The 18,333-nt window shown below is 42.0% G+C and overlaps 1 protein-coding gene across 1 annotated transcript in view; it reads right to left on the reverse strand.

Moving 5' to 3' along the window:
* Positions 1–18,333, reverse strand: part of VPS13C (vacuolar protein sorting 13 homolog C) — a 6,956,796-nt gene that overhangs the window by 4,127,922 nt on the left and 2,810,541 nt on the right. The window contains exon 31 of the mRNA XM_044076309.1: positions 15,149–15,167. Coding sequence (XP_043932244.1) covers positions 15,149–15,167 — 19 coding nt within the window. The remainder of the gene's footprint in view (positions 1–15,148; positions 15,168–18,333) is intronic.

Genomic DNA, 18,333 nt, shown 5'->3' on the forward strand with positions numbered 1-18,333 from the left:
ATGATACCAATGATAACAAATGGGGCTTACAATTCACTATTAACTATGACCAACACAAGATTACATATTTGGATGTGCTGGTCACAAGGAATAAAGATAACACCCTCCGTACAGAAGTATTCAGAAAATACCCAGAATATAACTCCACGCATCAAGCTTTCATCAAGCACATATCACTAAAAACATCCCCAAGTCTCAGTTTATTAGGATGAGACGTATTTGTTCTGAAGAAAATACCTTTGAGGTTTTTTTGTAAAGATTTGTCCAATAGGTTCCAAGAAAGGGACTACACTATGGGTTATCTACATACAGCAAGCAATTATGCTGCAAATTTAGACAGAGAAGACCTTAAGTACAAACATAAATCACAGAACACAACAATCTACGATTTATTACTACATATGGTAGAAATACCAACAGAGTCATTGATGCCATCAGACGACACCGGAACATTCTTCTAGCTGACAATGTTTTGTCACAACATTTATCCGAGACCTGCATGTTCTCATTTAGAAGGGGGAAAATCTTGGATCTCATTTTAGCCACTATAAACACCATCATGATGCCATCAATCAGAATATGACCCAAACCTTAATTTCTGGAGATAAACTTGTGGGCTGCATGCCATGTGGTCACTGCAGCCAGTGTAAACATGTGTTAAAAACAAAACAATTCTCCAGTAGCAATTGCAGTACCTTATAGTAGAAAGACTGTATGGATGTAGCCAGGGTTGCCAGACATCCCTATTTGGGCGGGACTGTCCTGAGATCAGCAGCCTGATCCCGAGTCCCGCACTGCCAGTTTAAATCCCAGGCAGCCCTCCGCTTTGTTTTTTTGATTGGCCCGTATGCTGGTATACGGGCCAATCGAAACATCGCAAAACAGAACTACTTCTGTTTAATGCAGAACTGCGATGTTCCACATTAAACAGAAGTAGCTCCGTGTTTAACAATTTTTGATTGGCCCGTATACCGTTAAGAACACTTAAAAGCAATCAATTAGTTAATAAATCATCCTATTATACTCTAGATGCAACTTCAATTGAATAATAGTGAATGAATTTAAATGTATACTGACAAAGAAACAACTATTGTATCATATCTTATAACCAGGCTTTACTTGACTGCCCTAAAACTATATAGCTAAACATTTCATTAAATGCAAATTCAATTGCAGTACCATATATGACATCAGATTTTTTGCAAATTGCAGTACAGATTGGATCATCTACATGGCTTCTTGCAGTTGTCATGCATTCTACATAGGACAAACATCCAGACTTTTTAAGTAACATATTTCTGAACACCTCAGTGATGTTGAATGTAAGAGAATGAGTGATGCCCTGTATAAACATACTCTTAAAAATACTACAGCAAAATTTAATTTTACCATCATTGACAAATAATAGGCGACAGATCTAACAAATCTGGTTGGCGCACAGTAAACTAAATGCAAAAGGAAAAGAAATGGATTGTGAAATTAGGTGGACTTTTCCAGCCTGGTCTTAATGAATATTTATGATTTGGTATACTAATGAATATTCATGAGCTCACCAATGACAGTTTGTGATTAATTATTTCCATGTGTATAAAAGAACCTCAAGATGTTCTTGGGAATTTACACTGATGAAGGCTAGGTTAACACCATAGCCGAAACCGGTCTGTTTATTCTTGTGTTTTTTTTATTTTTATAACTAATTAAATTAGTTTATACAGCTCACAGTTTCTGGCTTCTGCTTTTTGTTGAACATGTGTTTTTGAGCCGTGCAATCACTTCCGTGCATGGGGAATTCCTTTTGAGTGTCTGTATATTTACTGCCATTGTGTTGTAACTCGGAGCAGATCTGAGTGTTGTCATTGAGATTCTTGACATAGCTATAGAATGCTTTGTGGCTGTCTTCAGATTCAGTGGCGATTTTGTTTTCGTAAGTAGCTTTGGAGGATTTTATCAGGTATTGCAGCTTCTTACTGAGGCCGACCTCCACTCATGAGATTTTACTCTCTTTTGCAACAGTTTCTTCCTTTTGTTGTACAGTTTGTTTATGGCAGGGGACCACCAGATTGGCTTCCTTTTTTGGGAGGATAGCGTCTTGGTTCTGCTTGGAATAGCATGATCCATGCACTCGTGTAAGTGCTTATAAAGTGCAATTGTGTAGGATTCAGTAGTCGTAACTGTATTGTCCATCTGCATGAGTATCATGAAGTTCACCACTTTTGTCTTAAGAAGCATGAAGTTGGCTTTGGAAAAATGTTTTACTGTGGGAGCAGGATGTGGATATCTAGGGTAATTAGCTTATGGTCGGATCTGACCAATGAGGCGTTGACTTCAGGTGTGGAACACCAGTCACTCATGTTGGTAATGACTAGATCTAGGATATTGTTGTCCCTTGTGGGGGTGTAGTTAAGTTGATCCAGGAAATTGGAGTTTATGAATTCCAGAAAGCGCTGAGTGAAGGAGTTGATACATGAGTAGTTTTCCCAGTTAATGGTGGGGAAAGTTGAAATCGCTCATTATTAGGGTGTTTGGTTGAACCCCAATATTTTCCAGTACATCAAGAAAAGAGGAGTGGGAATCTTGGGGCATGGTGGGGGATCTGTAGCACGCTACAATTTGGATTGAAGTTTTGCCCTGAGTTAGTTGCACTTGGATTACCTCTGCTGCATTATGCTGAGCAACTAGCCTGGAGGTGTGGATATTCTTAATGAATATGGACACATCTCCGCCTTTAGTGTTCCGGTCCAGGTTACATGGTCGAAAAGTGTGGTATGTGTTATAGCCTGGTAGTGCAGGGGTGCTCTCTGGACCCTTGAATCAGGTCTCAGTCACTGCACAGTTATCAATGTTCTCCATTTTAAGGAGTGCCTCGTATGAGTGCATTTTGAGATTTAGACTTCTAGCACTGAGTAGCATCACCCTTAGTTTTTTCTTGCCTGTTCCTGTTACGTTGGTGTATTTGTCATTTGAACCTTGCCTAAAAAAGGCACTATAGGGGCAGCAAGAACCTTAGCCACTGTCCAGAATCCCAGGGGTGACAGGTGCAGGCCATCTCTGGCAAAGCATCATGGTCTGTCGACCATGTCATCCAAGGTAGACAGATACTGGATCCCTTTAGAATGACACCAGAAGCTTAGCCAATTGTTGAAGTCAATCATTTTGTCCTTGTACTGAGTTATCATTCTGGGTGATGGCAGAATGCTACTCAGAGCTAGGGTCATACCTGCCTTAGCTACAAGATTGGAGAGTTCTTCCATGTCTCTTTTCATGTAGTCCAGGGAGGTACGTTTCAGGTCGTCCACACCAACATGGACAATGACAGTCATATTTGTACTTGTTGTGGAGTGACCTGAGTGCATGGGTTGTGGCGGAGGCAGGCAGCTGACAGTAACCTTCTCCTTGTTTAGCCTGGTCAGTGGGACATCAGTGTGCCTGACTATAGAGTCACCTATGACTATTGTGTTTGGTACATTGTTTTTCCTTATTAGCTGTGGTTGAGTGGCACACTGAGTCTGCGGGCTATGTGCCATTTGGGTTGTGTTGGGGGGTGGAGGTTGCTTGCATTTCTGCTTTGGAGGTCTCTGTTGTTTGAGCAGATTATTACTGAGAGCCTCCGCAAATGTGTTTGTGTTTCTATGTGTGGATTTTGGTGGTGTAGATTTAGTGAGACTATGTGATGAGTGTGATTTGGTGCAAGTGTTTACCTTCTCCTCTTGACTGTCAAGTTAAGTCTTGGTTGGAGAGAGAGCTTTGCCTCCAGTTTGGCTAGATAAATGCACCTCTCACAGGTTGTAGTGTTGGGTGGTAGGAGGAGAGGGTTGTCTGTGTACGAGGCAATTTCTACATTGCCCCAAGATGCCAAGATTCATCATACAGGAGAGAACACTGGGAGCTGACCCTTGGACATGCCCGAATAAAAAAATATTTTCCTCTAGATAAGTGAGGAAAGTGAGTACAAGAGCTGTTTTTCTCTAAGCAAGTGAGGAAAGTAAGTACCAAAACTGATTTCCTCTAGGTAATGAGGAAGGTTGAGTGCTGTAGTAATTAGTAAGTTATTTAGTGCTTACAACAAGTTCTGAACAAGTGCTGATCATGAATAAGCAAATTCAAGTGCTAAAACTAAGAATCTATATTTGGACTAAACTAGTTACAGGAAAGGGGGGAAACAAGTGCAAATGTGGGCTTTTTAATCAGAAAGTTGAGAGAGATAGAAAAACTGCCCAAACGGCCACTGACTGCAATTTATGGGCCAGAACCACACCTTATGTGGTAGATAGGGTTACCTAGTCCTTACCACTCCCACTGATAAGCTAGAAGGCTTCCCTCCAACACAGAAAGCTTGGGGGGCTCAGAAGCTTACATACAATCCAGGATACAGCCAATCTGAATCTGGACTACACTAGTTACAGGAAAGGTAGGAAACAGGCTTAGATTTTTTTTATACAGAAAAGTAGCTAAAACAGCAGTAAAAACAATTCAAATGCAGTGCAAGCTAGCACACTTGAGTATGTAGCAATGTTAGACCAAACAGTTTAAAAAATGCAATTAAATTAAACGACTAAAAATAAGTGCAGGAGTCGTCTATTAGGTAGAATGAGGTAAAAAGATGGGACTGGGGGGGGGGGGTGTTCCACATAAAATCTACAGTGAGGGCAGGCAACTGCAAAAGCCTCCAAATTTAAACAAGACAGGAATAGGGTAGGTAGGGGAAAAACAACACCTTCAGCAGAGATCTGAAAAACTATACAGTGAAGCAAAAATAACAGTGCACAACTCTGAAGTCAGCCAGCAATGATATAAAATTAGTCAAGCAACAATTAACAGTACACAACTCTGAAGTGCCAGAAAAATATACTTAGGTCTGTGTATATTCAGATAGTTTGAAGAGCACTCTGTCAGGACACAGAAAGGCTCCAGCAATGACATGCAATTCAGCAATTCAGACAGACAATATGTCGGTAGTATGGTACATCAACAAACAGGGTGGAACCAGGTCTCATCCCTTGTGCCGAGAGGCTCTATGAGTATGGCAATGGGAGATGTCTTCCCAATGCTTTCTGTTCGCAACACACATTCCGGAGAAATCCAGCGTGATTGCGGACCAGCTCAGCAGGGCCTCATGAATGGTCCCTGAAACAGGGAAGTTTCAGAGCTGATTTTTCGCAAATGGGGCCAGCCATGCTGCAATCTTTTCACCACTCACCTCAAAAACAAATGCAGCAGCTACTTTGCCCTAGTCCCACCACCAGGACAGTAACCCAGGGACGCACTAGTTCAGGATTGGTCCCCGGGACTGCTTTATGCCTTCGTACCATTTCCCCTGATCCCCAAGGTTCTTCAGAAAGCACAGTCATTAGGTTGCAAGTTCATCCTCATTGCTCCTTACTGGCCATGACAGATTTGGTTCCCATTCCTCTGGCCTCATCTGCAAGGGAAGACTTGGATACTGGACCCAGTTCCAGATCTCCTGATGCATCAGTTGAGTGCTCTCCACGCTTCCATCCATACTGTCAAGGTGACGGTTTGGTTTCTCCACTTCCGGTCATAGCCAGGCTCCCAGATGTTTCCCCGGCAGTTCTACAAATTTTGATTTCATCCCATAAACCCACTACAAGAAAACTTTATATTAGTAAATGGAAGTTGTCTTGTTGGGCAAACAAGAATGACATTGATCATTTTACTGCCCCCATTTGTAAGATTCTAGAATTCCTTGCTGAAACATTTGTAAGAGGAGCAGCGGCAGCTACTATCCAAGTTCAGCTAGCTGCCATTTCTAATTTTCATGTAGGAGAAATGTGATCAAACATCATGTCCCACAGTCTATGTAAAAGCATTCCTAAGAGGTACTACCCTCTTAAGTCCTCCAGTAAGTGAAACCCCCCCCACCCCGGGATTTAATTCTAGTTTTAGAGACTTTCACCCCCCCCCCCCCATTTGAGTTAGCTGCTTCTTGTCCTTGAAAATTTTTGACATGGAAGACCTTTTTCTTAATGGTCATTACTTCAGCTGGGAGGGTTTCAGAGTTGCAGGCCTCATCTATTTGTCTCCTGTACTTGACTTTCCACAAAGATAGTTTCTCTCAGAACCAATCCTTCCTTCTTACCCAAGGTGTGTTCAGAGCACAATTTAAGCCAATCCATAGAGCTTCCTGTATTCTTCCCCAATTTGGCAACAAGGCAGAGTATAAGCTCCAGCAATTGTGGACTTACCTAGACAGTTATGTTTTTATTTACACAGGACTAAGGATTTCAGAAAATCTGACCAATTGTTTATATCTTTTGCAGACAACAAGAAAGGTTGTCCAGTCTCTAAAGTGACCTTATCAAAGTGGCTTTCAGACACTATCATCCGAGTCTATGCTTTGTGGAACAAAGCACTTCCAGGAAAAATTTAAGGACACTCAACTAGGGCCTTGGGTACTTCTATTGCATTTCAAGCCAAATTGCCTTTAGATTCAATCTGTGCGGCAGCTACATGGGCTAATCCTCATACCTTTATCTCTGATTACAAAGTAGATGTGACCTCTCGGAACAGGGCATCCTTTGGTTCCATGGTCCTTTAGAGTCTTTTCCAGTGAGCCACCCAAGATTTAGTTGCTGGGGACGCTGTCCCAACCAGCAAGAACGGAGGCGAGATGGGGACAACATAACATAAAGAAGTTATGTACTCACCATAACGTTCCATGTTTGTTGTCCTTCATCTCGCCTTCCTTCTTGCGTCCCACCCTACTTCCCCCTCCTGGAGGATCGAGAGGAGTTTTTTCTTATCGTTTGTTTGGCTACACTGGCTGACTTCCAGTTTGCATACCAGTTGGTTAGACCTAGTCTTTCCTTCCTTTCTCTTTGCTGATGTTTACACACTCATATGCAGGTCCTTTTCTCATAAGCAAGTTTAGTAAAATTTGGACCTATTTAGTGTGGTGGGTTATCATAAATGAGATCTGGATAACTACTGCTAGGCATATTGGGATAAGGGCTAGCCTCGAACCAGTAAAAAACTCTCTAGCTATAGTATACGGCCGAGTCGGAGTCAAGGATCGGCTCCAAACCCAACCAGAAAACCGGAGGCGTGATGGGGACAACATAACATCAAAAGTTTTAGTTTACAAAAAAGCTTTTTTTAATGAGAGTTATAGAAATTGGGTGAAAAGTAAAGTTTGAGGAGTTGGCTGCATATGTATTGCAGAGGTTGCAGATAGAAGAGTTTTGTGAAGGAAATGTACTAGGGTCTAAGGTAGTGGATGTTGGCTATGTGGAAGGGGTGTGTTTGGCGAGTTTCAGGTTTAGCTGACTGTGCATTCTATGACGTATGTATTGAAATAGGTAGCTGTTTAAAGATGGGGAAATATCTGAGTATGGGCTGGAATTCTTTTTTTGTACCTGGGCTGATGAGAAAGTAAATGGAAAACCAGAAGACAGCACAGTGGTGCAGCGGTAGCATTGTCGCCTCACAGCAAGAGGTTCCCTGGTTCGATTCTCGGCTGGGGTGCCTTCTGTGCAGAGTCTGCATGTCCTACCTGCATTCGTGTGGGTTTCCTCCGGGTCCTCCGGTTTCCTCTCACGTTACAAAAGAATATTTTAGGGGTGTTTTTATGGTTATCTTGGAGCAAAGAATAATAAGATGTTTTCTCTCTGTTACCTTGTTTATTGACCTGGTTTCACAGCTGCCTGTATAACTGCCATTTTTGTCATATTTTTTCTTTTGCCAGTTAATCCATGCCTTGTCTCACTCTTTCAAAAGGAGTTTGCATTGTTTGGAGAACCATGGGGTACTGCCGTTTTTAATTATTTCTGTATGCTGTGAGGCTAAGGAGTTAAGAATATTTTTAAAAAAATGCATTACAGTATTCAACTGCATCATTTAAGGAGAGTCTTTCTAGGATGCACCAGTTAACTGCCTTCAGAGACTCAATGAAAGACCCCAGGGAGAATTTGGACAGATTACGGATAGTTTTGAGCTTATGTTCTTTTGTTAGTTGTGTAATACTCCTGTGGGTATCAGCTGGCAGTTGAAGACAGTCTATTAGGGAGGGTACACGAGGAGGGAACATTAGATTGTTTGGTAATCAGAATCCAATCCAAGATAGATTGCTGGGAGTTATTTTTGCCATATCTTCTTGGTGTATTAAGTTGAGTGAATCCGAAGAGGTTCTGCTGCTGACTGCTGAATCTGCACATAAAGACTGCCAGTCAATGTTTACACCCCACAGGAGGATAATTTCCTTTCTGGTTTTATCTGCTATCCAAGATGGTATGTTTTCAAGTATTGGAATGTACAGCAACACATAGGCCCTTGGCTCTATTCAGTTTTAGGAATGAGATTCTAATTTCTGCTTTTCCAAAATATGGGATTGTGCCTGTATAGGGAGTTACTGTGAGGATATTTGGAAGATTATAGCTATTCCATCTGCTTTTATATTTACTATTTAGCCTAATAATAATATAACCAGGTGGGTGGTATTTCAGCATCTTTTATTTCAGGCTTTAGCCATGTCTCAGTTGTGGCTAGTATGTCTGTGTTGTGTCATCCAGGCATGAAAATATGTGATTTTGTTAAATATCAATCTAATGTGTAGAGTGGCTGTTTAAAACTGTAAGGTGCATTTTATCATTTGGGGATTGACTGGGACCTGGGCTGGGGTGGATGTTACCACACTGATGTATGGGTAGGAAGGAGGTTTGCTTATCATGGCATTTTTAGCAGAAATGGGTAGCAGTTTCATCTTAACATTGAGATTGACTTTGGGGTTACAACAGTGGAATGGAGTTATGGGAAATAAGCCTGAAGAGATTTTTGAACAACAAGTGGGAACATGGTTGATAGGTAAAGTAATGGTTGAGGTGTGATTTACTACTACCACTGGTGGTGATATTAGGAATGAGAGGAAGAGGAGGATGAACAAGGTGATTAAGGAAGAAAATAGTAGAGTTCATGCTGTAAAAACCTTGCAGTATAGTTAGCTGAACTAATGAGCAGAGATAATAGTGTGGAGAATAAGTAGATTTTAATGGAGAGGGAGCACAGTGAGATTTGACAAGGAATTTAGAATGGAAATAGCTAGCAATTACATAAAGAAAACACTTTGTGACTGAATAGAAAGTTAGGTACAGGATAGGAGGATGAGTACAGCAGGAGGAATAAGTGACGTATAAGTGTAGATGCAGTGGGGGGGGAGGGAGCGGAGTGAAGCCTGAGTGTAGCGAGGGCTGAACTGAGTGGGTTGGCTCACAGTGGAGTAAGTACCAGGAAAGTATTTGCAAAACTGCGGCAAGACAAATCCTGACAATTTTAAAGACATTAAGACAAGCTGGTAAATTGTTGTTTCATGTATGTTAACTGCTAAAAGGCAGTACTGCAGTGACTTAGCTTGAAATAATGCTGCAGTTGCTGGAAAAACAACTGAGATGACAGGAGAACCAATCAGGTACTTCAATGGAATGCAGTTACTCTTCTTAACTCATTAACCCAGAGTACCATCTCACAGCGCCTCTATGCGTACATCCGAGGATGCTGTGAGACTATATTTATTGCAAGCTGTTACCACCGAGTACCTTCCACAGTCGTGAGAAACTGCAATGTAGATTTATAATGTGAGCAGCATGTAAAAAGTACAGTTTTGTACCTACCATAAATGTAGATGTTCGAGTGTATTCACTGCTGCAGTCATTACACTTGGGTTATCCTGCCGTCAGGAGGCCCCGCAGTCGGCCAGAGTTCCAAAGTCTTGGTCCGGCGTCAGTTACTGTCGCTTCTTCCCTGACGTCGGTGCGCCAGGGGGTATATAAGATGCAGCAGACACCATTTTCTTCAGTTGTTCTTGTCCCAGATGTCAGGTGCCCCCAAATAGGAAGGCAATAGATATTGCTAATAAAACATACAATAAAGGTAAAAACAAAACCTTCAGTTACCAGCAAATACACCACATAGGTAGTATAGGGTTGAAAGGTATAGATAAGTCCCAGCTAAGAAAGAGGGGAAGGCGGGTGGGTAACCTGGACTGCAGCAGTGAATACACTCAAACGTCTACATTTATGGTAGGTACAAAACTGTACTATGTTCATCGTGTTTTACTGCTGCAGTCATTACACTTGCGTTGAATCCCAAAGCTGAGTTATGGTGGCTGGTTCTATAGAGGATTTGGGGTGGCTATGAGGCCCTGCAGCACTGCAGTGGCAAAGCCAGCTCTGGATCTAGAATAGAGGCAAGTGATAATGCTTGGTAAAGGTGTGCACTGAACTCCAAGTTGCAGCTTCCAAGATATCTTTGGTAGCACCCTCCAAGATAGGCAGTTGAAGTGGCTGTTGCCCTGGTGGAATGTGGCCTAACGTTACTAGGTACAGGTTTGCCATGCTGTGTGTAGCAGAAACGGATACAGTGTCCTATCCACTTTGAAATGGTCTGCTTTGAAATAGCCTTTCCCTGTGATCCTGCAGCATATGCTACAAACAATTGCGCAGTTTTTCTGAAAGCTTTTGTTTTGTCCAAGTAAAAACTAACTGTCCGTGTATGTCCAAGGAATGCAGAAGTCTCTCCCCCTTTATTCTGGGGATTTGGATAAAACGTTGGCAAGTGAATAGTTTGGTTAAGAGCCACACTGGATATCACCTTAGGCATAAATGAAGGGTTTGTTCTTAAAGAAACCCTGTCTTGGTGAAAAATGATGAAAGGCTCCACTGCCATTAGTGCCTGTAACTCTGAGACTCTTCGTGCTGAGGTTATTGCCAAAAGCAGAGCAGTTTTCCATGATACCATATTTTAATTCTGCTGAATTGGCTGGCTCAAAAGGAGGTAAAGTTAGTTTTTCCAAGACAAAACTGAGGTCCCAAGTTGGTGCTCTCCAGGGCGGTCTTATGTTTTTAGCCCCTCTGAGGTACTGTTTTAGCAATGGATGAGAGAAAATAGGAGGATCTGTGTTGTAATGAGCCAAGATGGCAGAGGCGTGGATCTTAATGGATGAAAATGATAGTCCTTTGTCCAGCATCTCAGTTAAGTATTGTAATATCTGAGGAATATTTGGGACAAGAGGGTCAAAGCTTTGAGCCTGGTTCCAGGCGCAGAATCTCTTCCACTTTTCTGAATAAGATTTCCTGGTGCTAGGCCTCCTGGCCTCCAAAATGACATCCATAACAGCTTTAGAGAGAGTTGTTGTCTGCTTGAATAAGGAATCTGTCATGCAGCCAGGTTTAAGGTTTTGAGCTGACTGTGCAGGATCTGATTGTTTTATTCAGTCAGAAGGTGCGGAGTTTGAGGTAAAATCCATGGTGGGCCTTGAGCTAAGTTCTTTAAGATTGGGTACCAGTGCTGGCGTGGCCAGTCTGGGGCAATCAGGATCATCTGTGTTTTTTCTTGTCTGGCTTTTAGGAGTACCTTTGAAAGGAGAGGCAGTGGTGGGAAGGCATAAACTTTTAGGCTTTTCCAGCTGAACGAGAGAGCACCCACTTTCCATGCTTGTGTGTGATAAGTCCTTGTGCAGAATTTTTGTACTTGGCAATTCATTCGGGAGGCAAAAAGATCTATGTCTGGGCACCCCCATTTTTGCGTTATCATGCTGAATACTCGTGGATTTAATTTCCACTCGTGAGGATCCATTATGTTTCTGATTAAGTCTGCCAGAGTATTTTTCTTTCCTGGCAGGAATTGTGCTTGCAGATGAAGTTGACATGTTAGAGCTGCGTTCCATAAGGTCATGGCTTGCCTGCATAGGGGATAAGAATGAGTGCCCCCTTGCTTGTTTATGTACCACATAACTGTGGTGTTGTCTGTCTTTAATAACAGTTGTCCTGGATGCAGAAGGTCCTTGAAAGCTGTTAGTGCATTTGGTACAGCTAACATCTCTTTTTGATTGATGTGAAGATGCAGTTGGTCTGCGGCCCACTTGCCCTGAATACATTTTCCTGCCATGTGTGCTCCCCAGGCGTAATCTGAAGCATCTGTTGTTAGTGTCTGCCTGGCTGTGGGTAGAGTGAAAGGCTGTCCCTTGTTGAGGTGACATGCCTGTGCCCACCATCGAAACTCCTGTTGTAGGCAGGGAATTAGTGGTATTACTGCTTCCAAACTGTGACAGTGTTGAGTCCAAACATTTTTTAAGTACCACTGTAATTTCCTCATATGCAGTCTGGTATATGGAATTAGTAGTATGTAGGATGCCATGAATCCCAAGGCCTGCAGAATTTTTCTTGCAGGGAGTTGGGTTTTTGTTGCCATCAATTGAAAGTACTGAGTCAGTTGTCCTTGCTTGTCTGGCGTGAGATAAGCCATCTGGGCCGTTGTATTTAAGCTGGCACCCAGGAATATTATCTCTTGTGAGGGCACTAGTTTTGACTTCTTTTCATTTACTGTGTACCCTAGGCAAATTAGCAACCTTTTTACAAATGCCAGATGCTTTAGAAGAATGCCCTTGATCTCTGCTTGAATAAGGCAGTCGTCCAAGTATGGATATATTTGAATTCCTTTTTGTCTTGAAAATGCAATTACTGGTGCCAGGCACTTTGTGAAGACCCTGGGCACAGTAGATAAGCCAAAGGGCAGTGCAGAGAATTGGTAATGCATTGAACCAGCTATGAATCTGAGGTATCTTCTGCAATTTTGTCTGATAGGGACATGCAGGTATGCCTCTTTGAGGTCCAAAGTAACAAGCCAAGCCTTCTTGCCCAGCATGGGAAGAAGCTGCTGTAGTGTCAACATTTTGAATTTCGGAACATCCAGGTAAGTATTTAGAGTTGAAAGGTCTAGTATGGGTCTCCAGGCTTTGTCCTTTCTGGGGACCAGGAAGTCTTGAGTAAAATCCTTGTCCTTGTTCCTGTTGTGGCACTTTTTGAATAGCTTTCATGTCCATGAGGGCTGTAATTTGTTTTTGTGCCTCTGCCCATTGATTTTGTGGCAGGTCTGGCATTCCTTTTAGCTTTGGTAGAGTGTGAAAGTGGAACCTGTAACTTTGAGACAATATTCAGAACCCATTTGCCTTGGGTGATTATATGCCAATTTTGAGAAAAAAGAGCTAGTTTTCCCCCTAAAGGAGCTGCCAAAAGGTAAGTGCTTGGCATTCGAAGGAGGAAGTCATTGGGACTGTTTCCTGTAAGGTTGTGACTTGACCTCATTTTGGGGTTGAAGCAGCCCACTGTCATGGTCTATAAGAGCCTTGGGGCTGAGATCTGCTTCTTGGGCATCTGTATTTGCCTCTTTGTGGTCTGTCTGACACTGGAAAGGACCAATTCTTTGAAGGCCAATTTCTGCTAAATCGAGGTGGCTGTACCTGTAAACAAACCTTCACGGTTTGCATAGATTTTGCCTTATCCTCCATTTTCTTTAATACCTCTTCTGCCTTAACACCAAATAAAATATCCTGCTGTAAATGAGCATCCAATAATTTTGCCTTAATATGATCAGGTAAACCTTGTTCTTTTAACCAAGCATGCCTTCGAATCACAAATCCTGTAACTGCTGCTCTTCAAGAAGCCTCTAATGAATCAAAACCACACTGCAGGGTATGTTTTCCCACTTGTTCAGCTGCATGCAATAAATCCTGCATTTCCTTATAGTCAGGATGTTCTGAACTTGTAATCATTTTCTGTTTTAACAGAGACATTAAATATTGTTGGTATTTAAGCATGTGAAAGTGGCAATTTAAAGCTCTCACTGCTAAAGTTGCAGAAGTGTAAACTTTCTTCCCCCATCTGTCTAATGCTCTAGAATCCCTGTCAGAGGGAACTGGATTTTTAGCCATGGAAGCCTTTACCCCTTTGGGACCCTGGGATATAGTTTCTGGGTCAGCAACAGGGTTTTTATAAAGAAATTTGAGAGAGTCCAGGACTCTGTAGTGCCTGTCTGGTTTGACTGGAGTGGGGGGCAAAGAATCAGGATTTAAGTTGGATTCAGAGAACACATCATCCACAATATCTAACACTGGCAGAATAGCAAGGGGCCTGTGCTGAGGCAATAAAAGAAAGTCTCGGAGCCTTTTCTTGGATTCTGAGTAATCCTGGCCCTCCCAATGGAAATGCTCCCTCATAGTATGTAAAGTTTCCCCAAAAGAATAATCCTCAGGAGGAGAGGCTGAAGGAATCGATTCTTCAGCATCAGAGTCCTCATAGGGGGGTAAAGAGTATCACTGGTCTGAAGAGGAATCAGAAGAAATGGAAACCTGGTCAGAGGAATCATAGTCTGTATCCTGCCTAGGCCTTTTATCAGGAGGGGGATGGGTACCCCTGATCAGAGTAATTAAGTCTTCGGCCATTTTGAGCATCTGTTTTTTAGGCATGGAGGCCTGTCCAGGTGAATGCTGTACTTGCTTCTTTGTCTTTAATGGAGTTTTAGACTTGGCTGTAGTTTATATGGTAAGCTGTGAAGGTCTGAAAACACCCTCAGAAGCCGATGCCTGCTCAGCGGCTCTGGACCTGTCTGAAGGGTTAGTTTCCGTAGGCCCAACACCTTGAGTATCCAGAGGCCTAGACATCTCCACGTGGGAGTCGGAGGCAGCCTGTGGCTCTGAGGTAGCGGGTGTCAGGGGCTGCGAAAGAGCCTCACTGAGAACCGGCGACTGGCCTGGAAGAGGCTTCATAGTCAGTTTTGGGCCTCGGATGCCTGTCCTTATCCTTGTCTTTGCGTTTTTTGTGTATTCCGGTCGGTTGTTCTGACAGCATGGTATAATTAAACCTTCGGCCAAAGTAATGGCGAGCAAAATCAAACCGACGTTTAATAGTGCGTTTGTTAAATCTAGCACAAAACCGACAACTAGTGACATCATGGTCTGGGCCTAGGTAGGAAATACATTAAGAATGAAAATCCTTATGAGGTATTTGCTTCTCACAAGAAATACAATTATTAACTTTTACTGACATTGGTCTGAGGCAAGAAAAAGCTTCCCCAACGGGGTACTTAGCTTTATTGAAGACTTCAGATCTGAAATTCGAATTGAAAATCTCCGGAGTCGGCCGACCGGCACTTCCGAACTGCTTTTGCTTCGGGCACCGCGCAGCAAGAAAGACTGAAGAAAATGGCATCGACTGCATCTTATAGACCCCTGGCGCACTGACGTCAGGGAAGAAGCGACAGCAACCGACACCGGATCAAGACTTTGGAACTCTGGCCGACTGCGGGACTGCCTGATGGCAGGATATCTCAAGTGTAATGACTGCAGCAGTGAAACACGATAAACATCACACTGAAATCATAACCTAACTTATTTACCTAACAGTGACGATTCAGTGTATTTTTACATGTTACTCACATTAAACTTTTAGAAGAAAATCAGCTTGTAAAGCGGTTAAAGCAAGTGGTGGCAGCCAATCGGATTCTTGCAATCCAAGCCACCACTTGCATAACACCTCCACCCCAAACCTAAATTGCTTTTTTTTCTCCCTGAATAAATAGAGGGTCCAGCAGCAGGTAACTCCTTTCTCTTTGCTGATACTTGCAGATTTTACCTGCTACTGGATCCTTCTATTTATTTTGGTCACGGACTGCAAGGATTGGTATTGGTGACACCAGTCTGGTGGTTATCAGGAAGTTCTCGTTTGTTTTCTTCTGCCTGGTCTAAGAACTGCTTTTCTTGTCCTTTAGGTAAGCTATTTGATGATCATAGAGTCGTGGTTAAGTTAATGCAGGCAGGACAGAGATGCAGTATAACCCTTTTTTACTTTTCGGCAGTAGGAGTCACAAACGGAGGAAAGTCTGTGTGTATGGGTCAAGTTTTACTTGCATCAGTAATTTATTTTGGAAGTAGAAGATTTTGCAGCTTTTCGTAATCGTGACGGTCATGAAGCAAAGTCTTCTGCTTCCAAAATAAATGTGCTTCCTCCGTTTCTTAATCCTACTCCTGGCTGCACTACTGGTAAATCATATACTCATAAAGGCAATCTTACTATTGGTATCACAGCCAAGTACTTCAGATTGGTTGCCTGGTGCACACAATCTTCATGCTTAGGTAGGGCTGGAGTCAAAATATTTCCCATAGTTTGTACAAGAAGTAGTGTGAAGGCAACATATCTTTAGCTCATCTCGCTCAGTGAAATTTAACCTTGTACAATTTTTTTTTACTGCTGCAGGCTACTTTGCTTGTAGCAAACACCAGCAACAGAATGCTCGAGGTGTGCGTGTGTGTGTGTGTGTGTGTGTGTGTGTGTGTGTGTGTGTATGCATGCATGGGATCTTGCCCAGGAAAGCTTTCTTGCATCTATATTCATAGTTGAAAATGTTGAGTCAGCGAATGTGGCTGTACTGGTACATTTTCCCCTCAGGTTGTCAATTTCCTTCTTTGTTGTAGTTTAAGGTGGTGCCTCGCATGGGAAGGGCAGCATGTTGTTGTTGTCCTTCTGGGGCTGGTTGATGGATCACTGAAGAGACAGTAGTCACGCAGATTACAGTGTATTGTGTGCGGAGGGACCTGACAGAAGTTACTTTTCCTTTGGAAGTAGATGGGGACTTAGAAATGGAAAACTTGAAAGCTCTGTGCGAACTGGAGTCTTGAGTGCCTGCCTCTGAGAGTTAGGTGAGCTCTGCTTTTGAAACTTGGGGTGCTTCCCTCCCATCTATTCCCTGTTGTGGTAACCACCATGGTTATGTGAATTGAGTTGCCTGGTTTTATGACATTCCATACCTTGTAGGCGGATATTAAGCAACCAATTACAGAAAGTAAAGAAATATGGTCACTTGGACACACAGCTAAGACTTTGGTGTAGGAATATGTTGTCATATTCAGCATGTGCGCAGTTACATCGAAATACAGACTTGTCTCAAGTGAAACAATGTTATAGTCAGCTTTTCGTGTGTGCTTCCCGTACTTGGTTATGTTGCTGTTTCCGGAAATGAATCTGTACTACGTGAGATGTATTGACTCTAAACATAGGCGCTGACTACACGCATTAATGTGCCAGCTAAGTAAAACATGCTGAATAGTAGTAAAATATTTATAGGTTCATAGCTTTTGATTAATTTATATTGTACATAATTGTTTACCATGGGTATTGGCTAAAATTCTTATTAGCAAAGAATGTGCGACAAACACTTTCAGTGTGGAATATTATAAAGTGCACTTGAGACAGATGCTTAGTAAAATTCAGTCTTCTGACATGAAAGTGGAACTTTGCCACATGTTATGTTTTCTAGGGCTACATTCAGAAAGTTGATCAATTAAATAAACAAAAAAATACAGTCCAAAAAGACGCAGCTAGGCAAAGAAGGCTTTAATCCCAAGAAAATTAACGCCAACAAAATGGTTTACAGCCGTTTTCGTCACAAAATAATCATAGACTTCATCAGATAAAAACATACATAAAACCACTCTGTTTAAATCCAATTTAAAAACCAAAAAGAACCAGTCAGTACAATGTTTTAATAATTCAATTAAGTTACATGATAAAATTTAAAGTGAACATTACATTTTGTTCCCCAAGCCTCACAGACCTCTACACCCCTGATACTTGTATATTCAAACTCTGAGAATGCACTACAATGGAGAAAGGACTAGAACATATTGTACCGTGATCTCAGACAACAGGCAACCACCACTTGTTGTCATTTTGACATTTCAACTAAGCATACCATTAGCAAATGTTACTGACATTCTGAACCTTTTATAGACTTTTAAGTGAAACTGAAGTAAGGATGGTATATATTGCTTTAAAAGGAATGACTATTAACGTGGATTTTTACCAAATTGTTCCAGATGGATTATAGTGTTAATAGACAGAAATGGGCTTGGATGGAAGTTACCATGCTTTCATATCTCATGGTAACTGCCGTGGACTCTCCAAACTGATTGGTATCATATCACCTACAAGCATATTCTCAGAGACCCACAAATGGAACTTGTAGACGTATAGAGCACCATAAATAAGACAAGTTAACAGCTTGTACCTACTACAGGACACCCTTCATATCCCCAAATAATAACAATACCCATTTACTGACTATACAAACCCACTGGGTACATAGTTCCTTTGCGAGGCAACCTGAGAGCAAAGTTTAGTTAAATGATGTGCTCTAACTCGCACAGTAGACAAATGAGGGCTAAGGGAATCAAGCCCTTGTAACTTAACCTCTGCATCATCTGCCATATGACTATGCTGGATTCCTGAAAGTGTTCCAAAAACTCTATTTGAATAAGATCTCTATTATTTAACTACCCTACAGTCAACTGGGATTCCTATATCACTGTCTTGGGGTATGCCTTTTAAGGTTCTTGGACTTGATTAACAAATTGTCTGGAACAGATAGTTACTAAACCCACCAGAGAACATAATTTTCTAGATGTGGTAGTGATTACCTGGTTTCCTTTGTCCTTATTCAAATCAGACTGTGACGGATATCTTCAGAGATGTTGCTTTGCTGTGGTTGGAAGAT

This window comes from Protopterus annectens, chromosome 7.part0 (assembly GCF_019279795.1).
Source record: "Protopterus annectens isolate FY-2018-M chromosome 7.part0, PAN1.0, whole genome shotgun sequence".
NCBI classification, from domain to species: Eukaryota; Metazoa; Chordata; order Ceratodontiformes; family Protopteridae; genus Protopterus; species Protopterus annectens.